Below are 22369 nucleotides of genomic sequence, written 5' to 3'. Positions count from 1 at the left end.
ACATCGAAATTTGCCCACCCTGTACAATATTTATACAGAGATGTCAAAAAATTAAATGGATATTGAGTATCATGAGAATTGGAATAGAAAACAATGAAACAAACATAAGAATAGTTGAGTGTGAATGAGAGCCTTAATGATAATTACATCATAATTAAACATATTTAGGTGAATGCTGAAATGAGGAGGCAGCAAAATTATTGTGTTATTTTCTAAAGTGGAAAGGGGTAATTTTCTATCTTGCAGATGGAAATAGTATTGAAACATATATAAAAGTGAATAGTTTATTTCATTATAGAAACAGACACATGTCTATGAGGTAATGAGGGAGAAATAGAAAATATTCTTGTGAAGAATGTTTAATTTATAATGGCAGTCAACGTCATTTGTCTAAGCAAATATTATTGTATTACCTCTTACAGTTGCAAAATTGAGAGATTTCAGAAATAGTAATACAAGTATTGTCTCCTTTGTCTAATCTGACTGCATCAAGTAATATACTGAATTTTTCCCTTCGTGTTGACTCCACTTTTTTATATTTAAGTGAAACAATGAATTCGGCATAAGGAGAAGCTATAAAATTGAGGAACATATATTTTTCGTTATTGAATTCAGATGTTTCAGATAGTCCCGCTGTTTTTATATAAGATATTCGGAATTCCGAACAGACTTGAGTTAAATTAAAAAGGTTCAATTTAGATTTTATACGATTTAAGACGAATTGTGCACCCTTTATTGCCAAATAACTTGTTTGATTCAGATATTGCATGTGACCTATACAGGTACACCATTCTTGAGGTATACCTGCTTCACTGCATGTTCTTGTTGGCACTTCGTTGAATAAGGAGACACATTTCGGACAAGCAAGACTTGGTACCATTTTATACTCCTGAGAGGACAATTGTAGGATATCTTGCAGAGTCATGTACAAGTCATACGTAGACGTCAGTTTATCACTATTAACTTTCAAATTCTTGATTTTCTCAGGATATTTCCTTTCGAACCATTCTGGGACAGATATAAGATTTACAGGGAGACGTTCCTCAAACCAACCAGTTATGGTTCTCTTTATTGTGTGATCTAATCTCATACCATGATCACTGAGTAGTATCACTATGCTGTCTTCTAATATGCCCTCAGCCTTCAAATTTGTGAAGAATTCACGTAGTTTGTCATCAAAACGATGTGGAATATTTAGAGCTTGATGACTGAATGTATTCATCCAAAAAATACCGAAGTACGGTGAATTTTTGAATGTTTTAGAGAAGTCTAATGCCAGATTCAACTGTCTTTCACCTGAAGATTCAGGTCCAGCACAAAATGGCGCCCCCTTAAGCAGGAGCGTTCCCAAAGATTCGGTAGCAAGGACATATGGCCTATAATAGAAATCTGTTGGCGGATTTGTGAAACCTTTTTTATGGTAATTGAAAGTATTTAAGTAACCCCAATCTTCACCATATGCAGTAACATATCCTGATTTACTGAAATTATACCATATCATCGGACAATTATCGAATTCATTGATATTTCTGCCAGTGCAATGGATGGTACTGATCTGTCGTTTATTTAGGCCAGTAAGAAGAGCCACAAAGTTGGGAAAAGTATTATCATCTATCTTACTATAACCTTTTAATTCTATGAAACTATTATCTAATAAATAATCTCTCGTTTTCGGCATTGTTCGAATCAAATTCAATCTGGAAACACTGTCAATTACAATGAAAAGAACACTTGTAGGCTTTATCCCAGTAGTAATTCGATTGAATTTTTCTTCTGTTTCCGAATTTTTCAGAACAGCATGATGAGCGTTCTTATATACCTCTTGACCTGATTCATCCAGACAGAGTATAGTTACGGTATCGCTGTTAAGATCAGTTTTGTGTGTGAATGGCTTGCACTCCGTCCACCTGAAAAAAATTTAAAAATTATAGTAGTTTCTAATTAATTGAAAGTAAAATGACTTTATTTCTAATAAACACCATAAACACGAATTGTGTTTTCAGTTGAATAAGTTCGCGTACTCCGAACATGCGTTGGTCGACGGACACAATATATTGTTTTCAATAAATAAGTATCGAGAGCTGCTAGTTCCTAGCTGCCAGCCTAGTAACCAGCAATAAAACCAAATCGAAATAATCAGAAGTCATGTGAAAAGCCGAGTAGATTACAGCTAGTATGTCCGGAATTATTTAACTCTGTTCAACAATCCGAGAAATCCGACCGTGATTATCAACTAAATATTGTTAAATAATTATTAAAAGAGTGAGCAATCCCAAAATACAAGTTGTTTGGGTAGTATAAGTAACAAAAGGATATTATAGCAGTTTGATATATTCAGAAAAATTTCAGTAAATGTAAATTCCTTCAAAAGAGTTAAAAAATTCTGGAATATAAAGGGACCGCATGAATGGGAGGAAAACTCCTCAATTTTATCCAACACCTGAAAAGTATTAACACGATAAGATTTTATTGTACTTAGAATTCCATTCTCAACAGATATAATGAATCTGAATTACAAATCCTACGTAATGGCCGAATTTGGACAGAGATCTTAACAAAATAATCGGCACGTCGCTCGAGCTCAGGGGAAAGATAACCTGTAGTAACTATTTGTAACATAAACATTTTTGTTTCTACCTGAAGGATACTGGTCGAAAAAAATTGCATTCCGCTGAGGTGCCAATGTCACGCTTTTCTTCTATTATTGCGATTTTTCTCGAAAAAAAAAATCAGTTTGAAAGTCCATCGTTAGTAACTGTTTGTAACAAAATAACCTATAATGGAAAAATATAGCTCCTAAAATGCGAATTTAGCACCCACTTTTTCGAAAATGAAGAATTTTTTTACACCAAAATTTTCGTTTGTACCTCAAAGATTCTGGTAGAAAAATATCGCATTTCGCGGGGGTGATAACTTACGATTTTTTCCGATTTTTTTAATATTCCTTAAAAAAAAATTCAGTTCGAAAGTCCATCATTAGTAAATGTTAATTTTCGTTTGTAACCTAACCTATAATAGGAAGCTAAATCTCCTGAGATGTGAAGTTAGCACCCACTTTTTCAAAAATCATATAATAGAACTTCGTTAGTACCTAACGCCATCGTGTTAGCCAACATCCAGATTGAATAGGCACCAAAAGAAGAAGAAGAAGTACCTAACTATTTGTACCACAAAAATATTAATTTTTAACCTGAACTATAATAGAAAATAACACCCCTGAACTGTGAAGTTAGAAACTCAATTTGTGTTAATAATATATATTCAATAAAATATAAAACAGTAAGAGTAATATAAAAAAAAAAAATTTGATGTGTAGTCAATAAAGTTCTCTCTCTCTCTCTATAAAAAAACATCACATTTCATATTCACGGAAAGCCGTGTATATATCCTTCTTCTAAACAATAATTGAAAAATAGCACCCAATTTTTCGTATTACAAATAGTTACTGCAGAAGTACTATTGGAAGCGAAAAAAAATGAAGTTTTTCTATTATAGTTTAGGTTACAAAAGAAATTTTTTGTGTTACATTTGTCACACAAAAAATCGAAATTGTCGATAACTAGGAAACTGTAACTAAATAGTTACTAACAAACAATTTCCAAAAAAAAATGCTGGGTGGAACATAAGGTATCTACAATTTCGATTTGTTTTCTAAATATTAAGATGAAGAAAAGTCGGATGAAAATTTTCAGTCAACAAGTTACAACTTTGTAGTTTCCTGAACATATATGAATTCACCACTTCTCCTAAGCATTCCTTTCACAATAACTGCTGATGATCTGACGAGTGTCAGTCGACGTCGAGAGAATATTCGTTTCATACTTAATGAGAAATTGGGGTGTCGATGATAGGTACATTTGAAATATGCTGTTCCAAATATCGACACAGTTGTCGATAAATGGGCCTCGCAAGATGATTTTTTATATTCCAGCAGAAACTCACTTTTAATGTTTTACCTATTTTTTGTTTTGTTGGTATGTTCAAAAGACCCCCAATTTTCTATGTAGGTACCAATTATCGACATGCTGTTTTCCGTCAAATTATCAAACAGGAGTACCTACAAGAAATGTTGGTGTCGATACAACGTACAACTTTATGTCAGTAAGTTTCTTTTTTTTTAAAGCAGGGGGAATCCATTTACAGACGAACCTTATCCCAAGGAACAAGGGTCAGGACTCTCACACTTGTTCTTTTGAATAAGGTTCGTCAGTAAATGGATTCCCCCTGCTTTAAAAAAAAATTGTCAGTAAATGATGTCGATAACGAAGACTGAATAATCATTAATTTTACGGAAAAAATCAATTGACATTCGATTATGATTGTTTTATGATTTTATTGACCATCTTTTTGAGAATGTCGAGAATGGCCAGAAGGTTACAGTATTCAGAAGTAGAGTAGTAAAATGCTTTGTCCGCTGGAAAAAATAAATCATCCTCAAGTTTCAATATAGAAAAAAATTAATAAAGAGAATATCCGAAGAAGAAAATACCTCCTTTGCTTTCAAGAATGCTTTGTTCCGACTTTTTTCAGAAATACAAACAACTACCAGAGGGTGCAGAAAAAAAAATAGGAAAAAAGAGAGTTAAGAAAAAGAAGAAAAGAGAAAATTATAAAAAAAAGACTAAAAATACACAGAAATCTAGAAATTAGGAAGAGATTGAGAAAGAAAATCAGTCTTTTTCGCTATGCTAATCGTTTAATAGATTTAATAGATATCTCCTAACAATCATGTACTATAAAATCTATGGCAAGGCGTGATTAGAACTGAATATAGCCAAATGTCGATGATCGATTTTTGTAATTTAATCAAAAACACAAATAAAATAATCAGTTATAATATCACAAGAGCATAGACAATATTCGATTTTACACCGATTCACGAGACATAGGTAGTTCACGAAACATCAGGAAAGCGCAGCTTGAGTGGTGTTTCGTGAACTACGTCGAGTGAAGAGGTTCGTATAATCGAAATATATTGTCTATTCTCGAGTGGTATTCGTTACGATTATATTAGGAATAATTTCAATAACTATAACCAAAGCCCTGCATTCTGATAATTCAATGACATTTCACTGAGCTTGACTTTTATTTTTTGGCGAACGTCCAAAGAATGTTATTATGGAAATGATCACAATATGGCAGAAGGCGAAACCACAAAACGATTACCTATATGACGTCGTCAAGTAGTATATTCACTTATCAATACGCCGTAACTATGGAAAATTCACGGATTCTATTGGTTCATCAGATAATGAGTTGTATAATCAAAGGTAATACCACGAGTGCTTCAAATATTATAGATATATTTTTCTTTTCCACGAAAACTTGTTTATTTGGCAAAAACATGAAAAAAAACCGATCGATATCTATATTCAATCAGTAGTAAGTATTACGAGTAGATCAGATAAATATAAATCAAATCTACCTATCAGATGCCACTCACAAAGTAAAAAGAACAAGAGGCAACAATACTTCATGAACAATGATTCTGTTTCAAAAATTGTTGGTTGTACTGACCTTATTCTATCCTCCGTCTCTCTTATTATATCAGCAACGCAGCAAGTAACATTTTGCCCGTATAGGGGAAGTAAATGTTCTTCAATGTGAAGTGTTGCTTTACTGTTAGTTTTTTTCACACGACTTAGAAGAGGTTTACTACTACATGGTTCATAATATTCAGAGAACCATATACCCAATGTCTCATTGTTGAAAGGCTCATGGTGCGGCAATTTGCATTTCTCTGTGTTCACTATATATTCTAAAACAAAAATATTGATTACTCGATTTATTATTTGATTATAAAGCTTTATCTACTCCAGGGCTGTGGAGTTGAATAGCATCCGGAATTGAACGAAAATGAAATTCACATAAGGAAGTTGTAATTCAGAAAAACAAATTTGTAATTAAGAATATTGAATTAAATTTCAGAAACAGCAAATTATATTTCAGAAAAGGAAAATTGTACTTCAGAAGTTATCACTTAAGTTATAGATTCAGATTCACAAAAACGAAAATGAAATTCACATAAGGAAGTTGTAATTCAGAAAAACAAATTTGTAATTGAGAATATTGAATTAAATTTCAGAAACAGCAAATTATATTTCAGAAAAGGAAAATTGTACTTCAGAAGTTATCAATTAAATTTTAGTTAATGCAATCAGAACAGTACCGGCACCAGTACAATATGCAACACAGGTGTTACATAGATATGGCCTAGTATGAGGAATGTATGTGCGGGCGTTCCATAGACTTGAGTGTGCAAAATGTGAGGACCGCATTCTGTAAATAATTTCGAACTCAGAAAAGCTTACAGATTATTATTCAAGATGTTGCGGGAGATTTATCGGTCCATTTATTTTTCACACCCCAATTCCCTAGATTCCATGTAAATGGACCGAGTCCAATTATTTTTTGTGATAATAAGAACCTTATTTCTAATCAATTAAAAAAGAAACAAAAAAATTGAAAATAAAAATGAAAATTGTTGAAAAAAGATAATTTATTATGAAAAACGAAAAAATAAAAAATAAGAAAAAATACAAATAATCAATCATTTTTATTTTGACAGTCATTATTAATACATTTGCACAATTAAATACAATTCAGTTGTAATTTTTTGCGAGAACAAGCCTTTGTTTGACAATTTGATGTGCCTTTACAGCGCTGAATCAACATTTATTGATAATAAGTAGTTTATGAATTCCATTTTATTTTTGTAATTTCGAGTTTATGGGTGGAAACCCCTACTCTATTTTTTTGTAAATAATAATAATAATTAAAATAATTCCGGCAATGGTCGCTTCATCAGTTGCCGTGGGTATAACTTACCATCTTTTTTTTTTCATAGCCTAATAAGGTGTAATCAATAGGCTGTAGTAGTGTAAGTTTTCAATAAATAGCTACCAGGCGAATGTTCCCTTTGCATTATCCAAAACATAATCTAACGCTGAGAAAAATGCAGAGTATATGTGCGTTTTTCTTTTTAAAAAAATTCCTTAAGTCATCCAAACCATAAAAATTTTCAAGTCCTTCAAATCTAACTTGAAACAATTTCTGATAGAAAGAGAACCCTATTCATTCTAGAGTTCCTCTCATCTTAGATCTGAGCGCTCTTTATTTACTTGTAGGTGAGGATTTGTACTTTGTTTTATTTGACGTTATCTCTTCACATAATATATATTATGTTTATGAGAATAAAGCTATATATATATATATATATATATATATATATATATATATATAATATATATATATATATATATATATATATATATATATATATATATATATATAATTATGTTTTTCGTTGAGAAAACCACGTTTTTAAAAACGAATTTATTTACAAGGAAATAGGGAAATGAACAATAGGATGAATCTAAGATGATTCTAAAGCTGACTATCTATCTGACTGTCTATCTGACTGACTGACAATAACATATTGTCTCCTATTTATAACATTATATTTTCTTATCTTAATTGACGCCACGCGTCGAACCACGTGCATTATGCTGGTGTAAGCAAAATGCAGCACACTGATATGTGAATCTAAATGAACAATACAATATTACGTCAATTGATCAGAACGGGATGGAATCCTGTAATTCCTCCCCACCTAAGTTAAAGTTATCACCTATAATAGGTGTGACTTTAGCAAGTCTATTATTTTTCAAATATTTAAAAATAAGAGAAAATATCAAAATCAATATTATTATAAACATAAGAATAAAAATTAATGAATATCCTGGTTGGATGTGCCATTCTTCTAGGTCTTCCAACTGGATGTCAGGGATGTCTTCTTTCTTGAAGTTCGAACTGGGCTGGTTCTTCATTGGATGAGCCATCTTGGGCAGGACAATGTATTTTTCTTCCATAATCGTAGAAATGGGAAAAATTTCCTTTTGTGTGTTTCCTACAACACATCTTGAACGAAGGATTGCCATTGGGGGTATGAAATAATGTTTTGTTTGCTGTGGGCATTTCTCTTGGACTTTTTCATTTTTGATTGAGAGGATATTTCCATCTTCTAGAAGTTTCAAGTTAGCTTGTGGGACTGATACAATTCTTGAACAATTTTCTTTGTGATTTTTCAATAAATTTCTGATGCATTCTGGAGGCTTGGATAGTAGATCTTGATCGCATAGGAAGTCTTCTTCAACTGGGTGACATTGACTCGTACTCCATAGTAATTCTTCTTCTTGTGAGAGCATGTAGGAGTCGGTTAAGGAAAGGGATTCATTATTTTGGGAAAGAAAGTAAAACTTGTATAATTCGTATCCCTTTTCATAAATGGTTGGAATAGATATAAGAAATAGTAAAATTTTATTTTTGAAAATTACCTTAGTATGGCATAATTGATAATAGTCTTTTATATGATGTAAGGGAATGATACTTGAATTTTTGATTACTTCTAAAAACTTTGAATAGGGTAAAATGGATTCATGCAACAAATGTAACCTAGCAAAACTAATTGCAGTTTGAATTTCATCCAAAGTATTTTTAATGTCTTTGAGTTCAAAAGTCATAAGATGCATTTGCTGAACTTCTTCGAGTGCTGGTACGATTTTTAATAATTCAAGATTATCATGCATTTTCTGAAATTTATCAATATATTTGTTTTTCAAATCATTAACTACAGTAGCGATCTTCTTTTGATTCCTTATGAGGGTTTCCTCATTTTTCTTTATACTATTAAAATAATTTCTGTACAATTCTTCATCGTCAGAATCTAATGTTCCAAAGAGTATTTTGGAGATTTTGCCTCCTAAATTAATCAATCCTCTCTTAGTCCGTATTTTTTCATTAACTATTTCTTCGAACGATTCCATATTTATTTTATTAGACTCTTGCAAATATCTATAGTTTGCAGTCTGCGAAAAACCTAATGGTTCCTTCTTAAATTTATCTATTTCTTTCTGATATGCCAAAATTACATTTTCTATTTTATTTAAATCAATATGATAAATTAGTTGTAAATTCGTTTTTGTTATGTAAGCTTTTCCTAATTGAATCGGCAATACATTATTTTCAATTGGAATAGTTTCTAGTGAATTAATTATCTTCGTTACTTTTATCATTGAAATTATAATTATCAATGTAAATGAATGGTGATCCATGTTGAATCTGAAAATAAAATTTGAAAGTTACTTCTTTCGTTGCTTCATAATTTTCTTATGATAAATATGTTTATTCTTATCATCTTTTATACGATGTGAATCAATTTCACTTTTTGAATGCAGGATCAAGTTTTCTTGTAATTGGAGCTTTAATATAAGTTGGGTTTTTATTAAGAGGGTGATCTTCTTTCGCACGTCTCTTATAATTCGTTTTTTCTAAACGGATTAACTGTTTATCTCGCTGTTTTTCTATTTGATTTGTGATGTCATTCAAATTTTCAATATAATTTTCAACATAATTTTGAACTTGTTCATTATGCGTACGTTCAATGGGTAATGAGTAATTTAATAATTTGCATGGGGGTCATTTCTAAACTTGAGTGATTTGAATTATTATAACTTAATAAAGCTTGAGCTAATTTACTTTGAAAAGTCAAATTTTTATTTCCAATTGTTCTCAATTGTTCTATGAGAGTAGAATGAAATCTTTCAACTAATGCGTTTGAATTTGGGTTATAATTCGTGATATAATGTATTTCGATTTTATGGACTTTGCAAAAATCTTGTATTACATTATTTTTAAATTCGATCCCATTATCACAAGTAATTTTGTTAGGGATTCCATAATGACTAAAATAAATTAATAATTTGTCCATAATTTCTGATCCTGTCTTTTGTAACAAAGGATAGCATTGTCCAAATCTGGAAAAAGAATCTATCACGCTTAAACAATTTGTTTGATTAAATTTAATCGTGTCACAGTAGACATGAGTAAAAGGTTTTGTACCGACGGGATTTGGTTTAAATTGAAGTTGAACTGGAGTTCTTTCATATTTAGATTTTTGACAAATTTCACATGTATTTATACATATAATTCTGAATATCTTTATTCATATTCGGCCAATAATACTTTCTTTTCAAACTTAATAAATTTTCGCGTAATCCACGATGTGAAGTTTTGGTTTCATGGAATTGTTTCATTCTAAGGAGTTGTTCCTCCTTGTCTTCGACATCTTCTACTAATGTTCTCGATATTTTCAAATCAAGGCTCTTATAATCGAATTTCTCTTGCAAAATTCGTATAAGAGGTTTTTCTAATTCTAATGATTTGAAGTATATTGTATAAGGACTTTTTGGACGTAGATATTCTCGAATGAATCTACATAAATCTGTTTCGACAGAATTTACTGATACAAGAAATCTTAATTTTTCTCCGAACAATTTAATTTTCGTAACATCATAATTCGATGCTTTTTTAAATATGACCTGTAAATTCGCGGAGTTTATACTTCTCTCCGTATAAGGTATTTCAAAGATAGGGTTTTCTATACTACTGTGAATGGTTACATCATCGTGTATAATCACGTTTGAAGTTTCGAAATCAATTATATTTTCATCTTCATTTTCATTGGAATCATCATTTTCACATTCACCTGTATTTAGTAATTCCAAGCATTCATCAATTCTTCGTCAGTAACTTGATTAATTATTGACACTAAGTCATCTTCAGTACCATTTAAATCTTCAATACCATTTAAATCTTCAATACAATTTAAATCTTCAATTTCATTCAAATCATCTATTTGGGAATTCAATGTTTCAATTTGATTTTTTTCATTATCAGATTCTAAAATAATTCTACTCAATGGGTAAGCACATTCTTTATTAGTTGAGAAAAATCGTGAATTGCATACTTGCTTTCTTCTGAATATAGGATCAAGGTTGCGAATAATCGGTGCTTTGATAACAGTTGGGTTTGTATTACAATAGGAGTAATTGAACGGTTCGTGACCTACGTAACTTGATTGAAATTGTATGGGAGGTCGTTTGAATTTGCTTTTTCGACAAATATCTTGGGGAAATTTATGGGAATTCATATGATTCGAAAATTCTTTATTTATTTTCGTCCTTAAGTATTTTCGTTTTGGATCACTGGAAATATCCGTATAATTATGATAATTTACATCTTCCATCAATTTATGAATCAAAAACTCATTATCTTTTTGTTCACTAGTATTTAATAATTCAGAGGGTTTATCTAATATTTCTTCCGTTACTTTATTATTTTCGATTTCAAAGGTTTCGCTATTATTCGTATCATTAGTTATATCGCTTTTGGAATAGTTATTTATATGAGCCTTCTGTACGAGTATTATACATTATTTTCTCTAATTCATTGCATTTTCATTGAAATTAATGAAATATTTCCATAAATATAATTTAGTGATTTTTGCATTGAAAAATGTTGGTTGGCAGAACTAATTTCTTTAAGGCAATTTGATGAATTGACAGATAAAGCCGTAGCGGAAAGTTCGGAGTGCCAACATAGAATAATAAAATAATAAAATATAACCATGAAAACTGTGCCTTTCTGATATATTCTCGCACGATTTTGTTCTACAAGATGTGGAAGAATGAACGGAATAACCACAGAATTAGAGAAAATACGTTTTCGATATTATTCATTTCTATAGTTTTCGACAATTGACTGTTTATTTCCAGTTTTGAGTCATTACTGTCAATAGTTTTTTCATTTAGTTTTCTAAAATTACTTGCAATACGCAATTTCTGATTTTGTGATTTATCTCTCTTTCTAGTTTCTAGATGACTAAGGTCTACTGGTATTTCCATAGGATTTTGATTCGTATTATCTAGCGTATGATTTAAGTCAATTCGTTTTCTAGAGTAGGGTCTCGAAAATTTCGTTCCTCAAAATTTTTTGAAGTCGAAACGTTGCCAATTGCGAATTTTGTGGGAAATTGTTTTGATTTATTTGAACTCGAGGTTTTCCAACGACCTCTATCATTTTGTTCATAATAATTTTTTTTATTCTGACTCGAATCTAATTGGGTTAATTCCTCAAATGTATAATTGGGAGTTTGTTCATTGGAATAAAATTTCTTATTTGGATTTGTTGGGAATTGCGTCGAATAATTTGGACGTTTTTGGGGGTAAACTCTTGTTTGCACTGACATTTTTTCTGGTGGTGTATTAATTCTTTGGTTGGGATTTGGTTTCAAAACATTAGTATTAGTATTAGTATGTCCAAAAACTTGTTTGTTTGAGGGATAGTATCTATTCACAGGTCTTTGATTAAACTGAATAGGTTGTGAGGGGAAATTTGAATTTAAATTCGAATTATAATTATTATTCGATCTAAAATGATAATTATTAGGAATATAATTTGATCTATAATTATTTGGAATATAGTTTCTTTTATTATAATTATTATTTTGAAAATTATTTTTCGTCCTTCGCGATTGAAAATTATGTTTTCTACTTTTATCTAATAAATCATATTGCTCCATGTTTGACAAATAATCTTTAATTGCATTTATGGTTTGGTCAAACGTTAAGGCATTATTCGCGATTAAAAAAGTTCTAAGTTCCGTTGGTGCATTCGAAATTAACACCGTTTTACAAATTTTCAATATATTAGTCTTATACAATTGTTTTTCTTGAGCTGGCATCGTGTCAGCATCTATTCTGTAGTTAATTCTTATTTTCATCGAAATTATTTCATCTATAAAGCTAATCATATCTGATTTATTTTCTAAGAATTGTAATTGGTGAATCAACACATCTAAATTGATTTGATCGCCAAATTTATTATTCAAAAATCTTTTCAGATGATCCCAATTATCGGGGATATCTGAGGTAGAAACTTCAGCAAGTGCTCTACTGACTAATTTTGATTTAACTAAAGCTAAACAGTATTTTTTAATAAGTTCATTTTCGTTACTGAACATACTTAAATAACTTTCTACGTTTTTAATAAAAGAATGGAATTCGTTCTCCATTCCTGAAAATTTAGGAAGGAGTGATCCAAACTTTTCTGCAGTTGATAAATCCATTTTAACTCTAGCTACTTTCTTTTCTTTCTTACCGTGGAACTGTTTAAAAGAAGTAATATTGATAATTTTAATGATCGGTTTTTATAATAAGAAACCTAGGAAAAACTTTGTGATCGGTTTTTTTATGATAAGAAACCTAGGAAAAACTTTGTGATCGGTTTTTTATAAGAAACCTAGAAAAAACTTTTATACAAGTTTTACGCTCAAAACTTGGGAAAAGGTTGACTATTTTTGGGCCAGAATAGGTAAACTGGGAGTCAGTTAGAAAGGATTGCTCACCTCGTTGATATTCCTTGTTTGAAGTTGAAACTGTCCTGGGCGCTACTCCAATGATCGAGCCTCTGGTTTTCTTCTTAGGGGTTGCTTCTCAGTTGAAACTGATAGTCGAAAGAAAGTTTTTGTTTTTCACTTCTACGACCGGCACAATATTTCAGATAATACGTCGCGAGATTCCCGTCGCGCTATTATTTCCGAAATATTTAAAGAGACAATAACATATTGTCTCCTATTTATAACATTATATTTTCTTATCTCAATTGACGCCACGCGTCGAACCACCTGCATTATGCTGGTGTAAGCAAAATGCAGCACACTGATATGTGAATCTAAATGAACAATACAATATTACGTCAATTGATCAGAACGGGATGGAATCCTGTAATTATATATATATATATATATATATATATATATATATATATATATATATATATATATATATATATATATATATATATATTGGCAGAAACGAAAATGATGAATTTTTCCGCCGAAATATTGAACAAAATGTGAGTTCTCATCACCACCATTTTGTGATAAGAATCCCATTAACTCATGAACCGTTGATTTTTCACCAAGGTATGGCATATTGCTGAAATTGTCATCGAATAAGCCATCTACTCATGCAATAATATATTGGGTGTGCTATTTGAAATAAGAAAGTAGTATTCTGTTTCCCGTATAACCGGAAGTTGTAGAGGTTTGAAAATATCATTTTTTCAAATCCTAATATAAGAATTTTCAGCACGAAATTATGATTAGTTTTCCATAGACGTATAATAGGCCATGGCAGTGAATCACCCTGAATATGAATTATGGTGGAATAGTAAATAGTTTCTTAATCTTTAAGATTTCATCTTTTATACAGTTCAATAAAAGCGTAATTTATAAATAATAATGTTTAGTTCAAAGTTTCATAATTTTTAAATGAAGTAAGGGAAATCCCGCATTGATGAATGAATTAAACCCTTTAGGCCACTACATATATCTTATCAACGCTACTGACATAACATTAGGGGTACTTTTCTATTCATGGGCGCCCGCAGACATTTTTCTCAGGGGGGGCAAAATGGAAATTATTGAAAAACGATAACGCGTATATCATTGTCGTATACGATATTAGTATTCCGTTTCTTTCTATTTATGTATTTATATTCATAAGTGGGAGGAGGACTGTGCAAAATAAAAATTATGAAGTTTTCCACTTCAACATTTTTTTAAAACATCAACAACATAGGGTGATGTAAAATAATACGGTAACTCTTTTCAAAACGAGTCACATTCAATGAAACAATTCACAAAAATATAAAATATAAAAAATATGGAGAACGGAATGAAATAATTATTATAATTTCTAATAAATAAAGAAGAATCAACGAGTAATAACGAAATAAAAAATAAATACATATATGCTCGATAAAACTATGTTTATACAAATAATAAATGAATAATAAATCTTGAAATATACACTGAATGACTCAAACAATAAAGTTTAAAACTTGCTACTAAAATATGATTCAAAATAACACAGAATTGCTCCAGATTGTGAAAACAACAAATAAGTATATTATCAAAATTAACAAATCATAAATTGCAAAAAAACAACTCGTAAAAACTATATTAATTCTGAAGACGAAATACTTGATCGCTATACAACAGAGTAGGCATATTTTATTCTAAACTAAAATTTAATTCTGCGCAAAATGCTGAAACTATGCTCTATAGTACAAGTAGTACATGGAAATGTAAGGAGAAGAATAAGGCATTCTTTGACAGCAGGAGAAAATTTACATTGTCCGATAAGATCTTCAATTTTTATGTTTTCATCCATTTGTGATTTAGATACTCATTCCAAATGTTCAATTCACTTTCTAAATTTTCAATGATATACATATTGCCGACCTTAGGTGCGAAAGATTCAATATCTAGTAATTTTTAATTCTTCGGCAGAAAATTGAACAAAAAAAAAAGCATTACATGTTCTTTCGAGAATCTCGTTTCAAGGGCTGAAATCAAATGATCTAAACATGGGATGAATATAGATTTTTTGAAGTAATCTTCAGCTGAATCTGCTTCATAATTAGATCTGTACATTTGTCTACCGCTTTCGAAAAAAATTCTGCGAAGCATGCATCATCTGAGCGATATTTCTATAATTAAATTTATATGATGGTGAAAATCTACAAAATTAATAGAAACACCTTGTAGTATATTTGCTATTGATTTCAATATATTTGACTTGCTACCGTCAAACAAATCACAAAAGTGAAAGAGTTTATTGCAGCCCATACCTGAGCTGCTCTTTTTGTTGTTGAAGAATTCATTGAAATTTCTCCAGATTTTATAGCAAAGAGAGTTTTGAATATAGTATTGAAGTTTTCAGCGAAAATCACAAAGATTTATATTTAGCTGACCAACGAGTTTCCTAAAACAAAGGAATATTTGGAATCAGATTTCTTCTTGAGGTATTCTTTCGAAAAAAGACTAGAATGTCATTAACGGTGCCAATGCTATTACGAATTTCAGTTATTTTACTGATGTCATTTATTACTAAATTCAACCTATGGGAGGCACAATGAAAATTAATTGCTTTCTTGTACTTATCTCTTATGATACAACTATTTTCCGGTTTTCAATGGAATAACTATACATATAATCCATAATCGGCAGAGGTATTTTTTGAATTAAAAACTTTCTTGGGTGAAGAAAAATCATGGAACCGAAAGCACTCCATGCGTGTCAATTTGTTTATATATAAATTCATCTTATACACTGCGTCCGTAACCGTTAAGTATGGAACAAAATTCATTTTCAGCTAAGCAGACCATTTTAAGAAATAATCCTGAAACATGTCGATTTTTTATTTTAATTTACCGTATTTTAAAATAATAATCTAATATACAGGGTGAATTACTTTCGAGTAATGACGTCAGCGTCATTTTTTTTAATGGAATACCCCCATTTTGGCTCAATTTTCCGAATACTCTGGCCGAGCAGATTCCAAAAATGTATCACATGTTGATTCCAATTGGTACAGGGTGGACAAAAATACAATAGTTTTGTGTGTGCTCATAAAGTGACGCGTAACATTCTTTATTAGTTAAATGAACAATATTATCAAAAATACGGCAATTGGTTTGAATATAACACCCTGTAGTTTGTTACATTTTTAGATTGATAAAAATGTATAAAAATAAGAAATAATTTCTTTCATATTCTGTCTGCTAGACCAAAAGTACCAAACATGTTTGGAAACAGCTCATTTTTATTAATCTAAAAATGTAACAAACTACAGGGTGTTACATTCAAATCAATTAGCGCTAGACAATAAGTATTTTTGATAATATTGTTGATTTAACTAATAAAGAATATAATATAATAATAATAATAAATTTCTTTATTTGCAGAAGTATTACATAACAGATAAATGTTCAAGAAAATATAACGCTAAAAAAAAAAATAACGTCTGCAAACCGGAGCTTAAGGCAGTAAAAACTGATATGAAATTAAGCTCCAAATTCACACAAACTGTTTGTTCCACAAGTTACATGAAAAAAAATAAAAAAGTTCCCCCATAATTCCATGCACTTAATAAAAAAAAAAAGATGAAAACATTCAATCATACCACTTGCACCTCACACTAATCGTCCAAGAAGCAATTGCTTCATCCTGTACCTAAACTTGGCTAGACCGAGATCCTTGAAGTCATTCTGTATCTGATTGTACAAAGCGTAAAGTTGGTAAGAAAAAGATCTAGTGAACAACACTGTTGAATGAGCAGGTGGTGAAATCAGTACCCTATGCCTCAAATTGAGATTATGTACATCAGATCGAAAACGTATTTTATTGTATAGGTAAGGTGGACTCTGGTGAACTATGATGGAATGAAACAACACAGACGAATGAAGTTCTCGTCTTCTATCCATATCCAACCAATTGCAACACTTCAGTTTATGAATTACCGGATCATATTTACGTATTCCATAAATAAATCGAAGGCAAGATCTCTGAACCCGCTGAATCCTATTCTTATCTGCTCTTGTGAGACATGGACCGTATACTACGTCACAATAGTTAAAATGACTCAAAACCAAAGAATCCGTCAGCAATATCTTGAGTTTAGTTGTAAGGGAATTCCTGTGAGGATAAAGCATCCTCAAACTCGCAAAGGCTTTGCGTGTACACGATGAAACATGATCACTGAATCTCAATTCCGTATCTATTACAACACCCAGATTGGTGGCGGACTTTACGCTCGGAAGAATTTCATTATTCCATCTGATCTCTAAATTGGCAGAAACATGCTCCTTGTTTTTTCCGAATATGAGAACCTTCGTTTTTTTAGGGTTGAGCAAAAGTTGGTGTTTTTTAGAGGTCTCTGCAAGAGCATTCAAGTCAGTATTTATAATAGAACTTGCTCTGTTGGCATCACATGAATGAAAAGAATGTAAGACCTGTATATCATCAGCATATCGAAATACTTTACCGTACTGTATGTCACACGTGATGTAAAATGTATATATACAGAAAAGCAGAGGGCCCAGTACTGAACCCTGCGGTACACCACCTCCCACAACTCCAATATCCGAATTACCCTCTTCCGTTTCCACATATTGTCTTCGACCTATCAGATAACTTTTAACGAAATTTATAGCATCAACTGAAAACCCAATATGCATCAAGATTGCGAATAACAAATCGTGATTCATTCTATCGAAGGCTTTGGAATAGTCAAGCAAGGTCAACACACACGTCGCCCCCAAATCAATATCAGACAGTATAGAATCAACTACATCCAACAGAGCCGTGCAACAACTGTATCCCTTTCGGAATCCAGATTGTCTTTCGGGCAAGATTTTGAACTTATCTAGGTGTTTTCGTATTCTAATCGCGCAGAGTTTTTCTAAAATTTTTGAACAAGGGGATAAGATGGAAATAGGTCGTAGGTCATTCAATTGCTCCGGGTTATTGACCTTGGGTATTGGTAAGACTCTCGATATCTTCCAAGTCGCAGGAAACTCCGATGCCAAAATAGAGGAGTTTAAAATATTTACAAGATACGGTTGAATGAAGGGACAGCACAAGCGAATCATATTGATATTCAACTGGTCTGGGCCAGTGGCATTGGATGTTATATTATTTATAATTTTTGAAACTTCCTGTTCATCTGTCAAACAAAAATCAAATTTTTCATCAAAGTCCATCAAAAGTGTATTAGAATAATAATTAATCAGAGTATCATCAGGTTCTTCATAACGTGTATACTGCAAGAAGAAATCATTTATTTTATTTGGGCTTTTTAGGTTGTTGGGCAATGAATGGTTATTGACTTTGCGATAAATACCTAATTCCCTTAGTTTTCTCCACAATAACTTTGTGTCAGTCTGGGAACTATTGAGACAATGTACGAGATGAGCTTTTTTCTCTCGATTGATAGCGTTAGTAACTAGATTTTTCATTCGCTTGTAGCCTTCCCAACTTTCAGGTGTCCTAGTTTTTCTATATTTACGAAAAAACCTATTTTTAAGTTTCACCATTTCTTTTATTGTTGGAGTAAACCAGGCATTTCTTTTTCTTTCATTATTATATATTCGCAAGGGCGCAACTTCATCAAATAGAGCAGTTAGTAGTTCGGTGAAACAACTCTTCGAATCAACATCATCAATATTGAGAATATTATTAAAAGGTGTAATCAACAAAAATTCTTGAAGCAACTCTTGTTCAACACTACGTAGATTTCTTGACCTGAATATTTTTGTTTGTTTATGTTCACATATAATATTTATATTACAAAAAACCAAATTGTGATCAGAAATATTGTCCACAGATTCTACACCCGCTCTACAGTTATCACCAAAAGTTACCAAAATGATATCAATCAACGTGAAAGAGTTTTAAGTTATCCGTGTGGCATCATTGACAATTTGTTTCAGATTGAAAATGTCGATTATTTCATTAAATTTTATTGTCCTTGAGTCATTCACATTAAGAAAATCAATATTTACATCGCCACCACAAACAACATCGTGACCAAATGAATAAAAATTAGATATTGAATCTTCGATTTTATCAAAAAATTTTGAGATTGAACCATTAGGTGGTCTATATAGAGTTCCCACTACAATATTTTTTCCACCAACCTTAATTCTGAGCCATAAATGTTCAAGATGAGATAAAGACTCCCCAAGCAAGACCTCAAAATCCAACCCACAACGGATATACACTCCAACACCCCCACCTCGTCCAACTCTGTCAACTCTCACAAAGTTATATTGATCTATATTAACCAAACTTGTAGAAATATCTGATGACAACCATGTCTCGGTCAAGCCTAAAATATCATATTTTTGACTAGTCAAGAATAAATTAAAATCGGAAAAATGAGGTACAAGTGACCTGACATTGTAGAAGGCAATGGATAATTTTCTCATTTCATTCTACATAAGTTATACACAAAATAGGAATTATTTATAGTACAAGAAATTATCCCACTTTATTATGTATGAAAAAAAAAATAAATATATTTTGAAAATTCAAAAGAATATGAGTGAAAAGCAGTTAAATATAAAAAGAATAAGAACAAACAGCTGTTCAAGAACAAAAAAAAGTATGTGTATGCACCAACGAAAATATATTCCATTCCTACAATACATAAAATTTACATTTTCAGATTTTCAGTAGATAGAAGTTTTTTAGTTTTACCATTTAATTTGAAATAAATTCTTCCATGATTAGACCAAGCTTTTCCTCTTCCAAATTTATTTACGGCACTTTTCAAGAGTTCATGATTGATTTTAGTTAAATCTTCAGTTATAACGATACCAGTTCCTTTTAGTAGCTTTTTGTTATAAAATATCACATTTTTTTCCTGAATGGAATTGAATTCTAATAAAACTGGCCTAGGTTTCTTATTATCGATGCTGTTTTTACCTAGTCTATAGCAAGGAGGAATATCAAATTTGTCTTCTGTTATTATCTTGCTAAGGACCTCATGTACTTTGTCTTTCAAGATTTCCTTCGGCTGTTCCTCAAGACCATACATCCTTAAATTTTTTAATTTACTCTCTTGTTCCAAGTTATTTATTGACGTTTTCATACTTGAAATTTCTTCCTCTTGAGATAAGACTTTGTTTTGAAGTTCACTAACCTTACATTCTAGACTCTCCAGGTGTGTATTTATTGTTGTCTTGACTACATCTGTTACTTTTTCTACCAACTTCGACATAAAATCCTTATCGGAAAAACAATCCAATATACATTGTTTAATTTCATCTTTCTGCCCTTTCGTAAACGGCATTTTATGGATTTTAAGAAATAATTCTATGATTATTAATCGACTGGAAGCTGTTAGTAATAATTTACTGAAACTACTGTTTTGAGGTAAGATTTCAAGGAACAGAATATACACACGTCTACTCTGTGCGACACACATGACTCGAATCAATTTATTTATTTAATATTTATCAATATTATGCGTTATTTTATGAGCACACACGAAACTATTGTATTTTTGTCCACCCTATACCTACCACTTTTAGTGATCTTTTGAAATTCAGAGTAGACGCTGGTGATAAATATAAATACAGAAATAGAAAGAAACGGAATACTGATGTCGCCTACGACAATTGTGGATGCCTTATTGTTTTTCAATTATTTTCATTTTGCCCCCCCTGAGAAAAATTTCTGCGGGCGCCCATGCCGATTATGGATATGTGTATAGTATATTATGGATATATGTATAGTAATTCCATTGAAAACCCGGAAATTGTTGTGAATCCATTACTTTCCTTTTTTCCTTGCCCTTTGGATTGAGGAAGTAATATTGAGGGTGTTGTGCTGAAAAATGAGACAATCAAAATCTCAGGGGGGGCAATGGCCCCCCCTGGCCCCCCCCTGCGGGCGCCCATGTTTCTATTCACTCACCTGATCCCCGAACAAAATCAAGATTCTTGAAAATCCAATAGAAAATTAATGATACAATAGTGGAATGACCGAGAACTCTATAGAACATATTGCTTTTCGTGATAAGCTGTGAACTGAAATTACTACATAGAATTACAAATTAGTTTCGATTAATCGAATGACTAATATCTTAAATGTAATAATGAGAAATTATCATGATGCGTATGACTCAATTAGGGGTTATCGCTATTTTTGATTTATCCGAGTAAAATGCTAGGGAAGCACATATTTTGATTAAGTGATGGATTAATACAAGAATGTTTATTTCCTGTGATCTAAAAGATTCTCGCATCAATTCACACTATTTTTATTTTGAAATTCATGAATTTGAAATTATTCAGAAGGCCAGAATGACAAAAGTTCGTGCAATAAAAAAAACTTCAAAAACTGTACGGAAATAAGGATGAAGTTATTGTACAGGCGCAGTTCTTGATTGAATGTGTATTTGTTAAATATTATATTTAACTTTTTAATATGGATGTTGAATACAACTGACATGGTTTACGTTCCACTTCGAGTGAAATAGTATGACGTTAATTCAATAAATTAGTCCATGGTTCATTATTTTATCTTTTGTCTCAAAAAATATCTGAGAACTCATGGAAAAAACATATGATAAACGTCAATATAATTTTCCTTCACGAAAATGTAGAAGCAATATTCCCACTCTCTATTCTCCGGAAATTAATAAATTCTTTCAATTAAAGGCTCATATTCACGATAGTAATAGTTGCTGCAATAGTAATAATCACTATCACACTATCGTCATAATACTATCACCGTAAAAATGAGCCTTAAAAATAAGAGAAGAGATTTTTTTTGATAATCGAAATCTCATTGTGAAGTCTTTCTAGTCAAAATTGTTGATTTGATCTTCTCTAAATCTAATCCAACTTGGAGGTCGAATCTGAAAATCTTCGTCACTACTGTCGCTATCTTGAAATGCCAGTTCTAAAACCCTCTACATTTTTTTTCACTTCTGATATCATATATTATAAGATGAATTGACTATTTCATAAACTTAAAAAATGCCTATCAAGTCATTCAAGTCTCTAGTTATCATTGGTTTTCATAGGCTACTAATATTAACAAATGTCAACATGAACATCACATAAAGTCGTTAAACCAAGTTAAGGTCACTATAAGCGTAACTGGCCAAAT

The 22369-nt window shown here is 31.2% G+C and overlaps 2 protein-coding genes across 2 annotated transcripts; both read right to left on the bottom strand.

The window, feature by feature from the left end:
• Window positions 1-270: 270 nt before the first annotated feature.
• LOC123680193 lies at window positions 271-21327 on the bottom strand. Its single transcript, XM_045617976.1, has 3 exons — window positions 21170-21327; window positions 5518-5758; window positions 271-1907 (listed from the first exon to the last, which is right to left on the bottom strand). The coding sequence occupies exons 1-3, from the start codon at window positions 21255-21257 to the stop codon at window positions 410-412; spliced, it is 1827 nt and encodes a 608-aa protein (XP_045473932.1). The 5' UTR covers window positions 21258-21327; the 3' UTR covers window positions 271-409.
• On the bottom strand, window positions 11485-13646 carry LOC123680194 (GATA zinc finger domain-containing protein 14-like). The gene is made up of 2 exons (XM_045617977.1): window positions 13104-13646; window positions 11485-13062 (listed from the first exon to the last, which is right to left on the bottom strand). Exon 2 carries the CDS (start codon window positions 12965-12967, stop codon window positions 11777-11779), a length of 1191 nt encoding a protein of 396 aa, XP_045473933.1. The 5' UTR covers window positions 12968-13062; window positions 13104-13646; the 3' UTR covers window positions 11485-11776.
• Window positions 21328-22369: the final 1042 nt, after the last annotated feature.

Source organism: Harmonia axyridis, chromosome 5 (genome assembly GCF_914767665.1).
Source record: "Harmonia axyridis chromosome 5, icHarAxyr1.1, whole genome shotgun sequence".
In the NCBI taxonomy this organism is placed as follows: Eukaryota; Metazoa; Arthropoda; class Insecta; order Coleoptera; family Coccinellidae; genus Harmonia; species Harmonia axyridis.
This window is presented reverse-complemented; position numbering and strand designations above follow the sequence as displayed.

Excerpts from the sequence above, each read along its gene's own strand:
- LOC123680194 (XM_045617977.1), bottom strand. The coding sequence starts at position 12,967 with ATGGATTTATCAACTGCAGAAAAGTTTGGATCACTCCTTCCTAAATTT.
- LOC123680193 (XM_045617976.1), bottom strand. The coding sequence starts at position 21,257 with ATGTTCTATAGAGTTCTCGGTCATTCCACTATTGTATCATTAATTTTC. Across the intron at positions 5,759-21,169 it reads TGATTTTGTTCGGGGATCAG|AATATATAGTGAACACAGAG; the intron begins GTGAGTGAATAG and ends TTTTTGTTTTAG. Across the intron at positions 1,908-5,517 it reads GAGACGGAGGATAGAATAAG|GTGGACGGAGTGCAAGCCAT; the intron begins GTCAGTACAACC and ends AATTTTTTTCAG.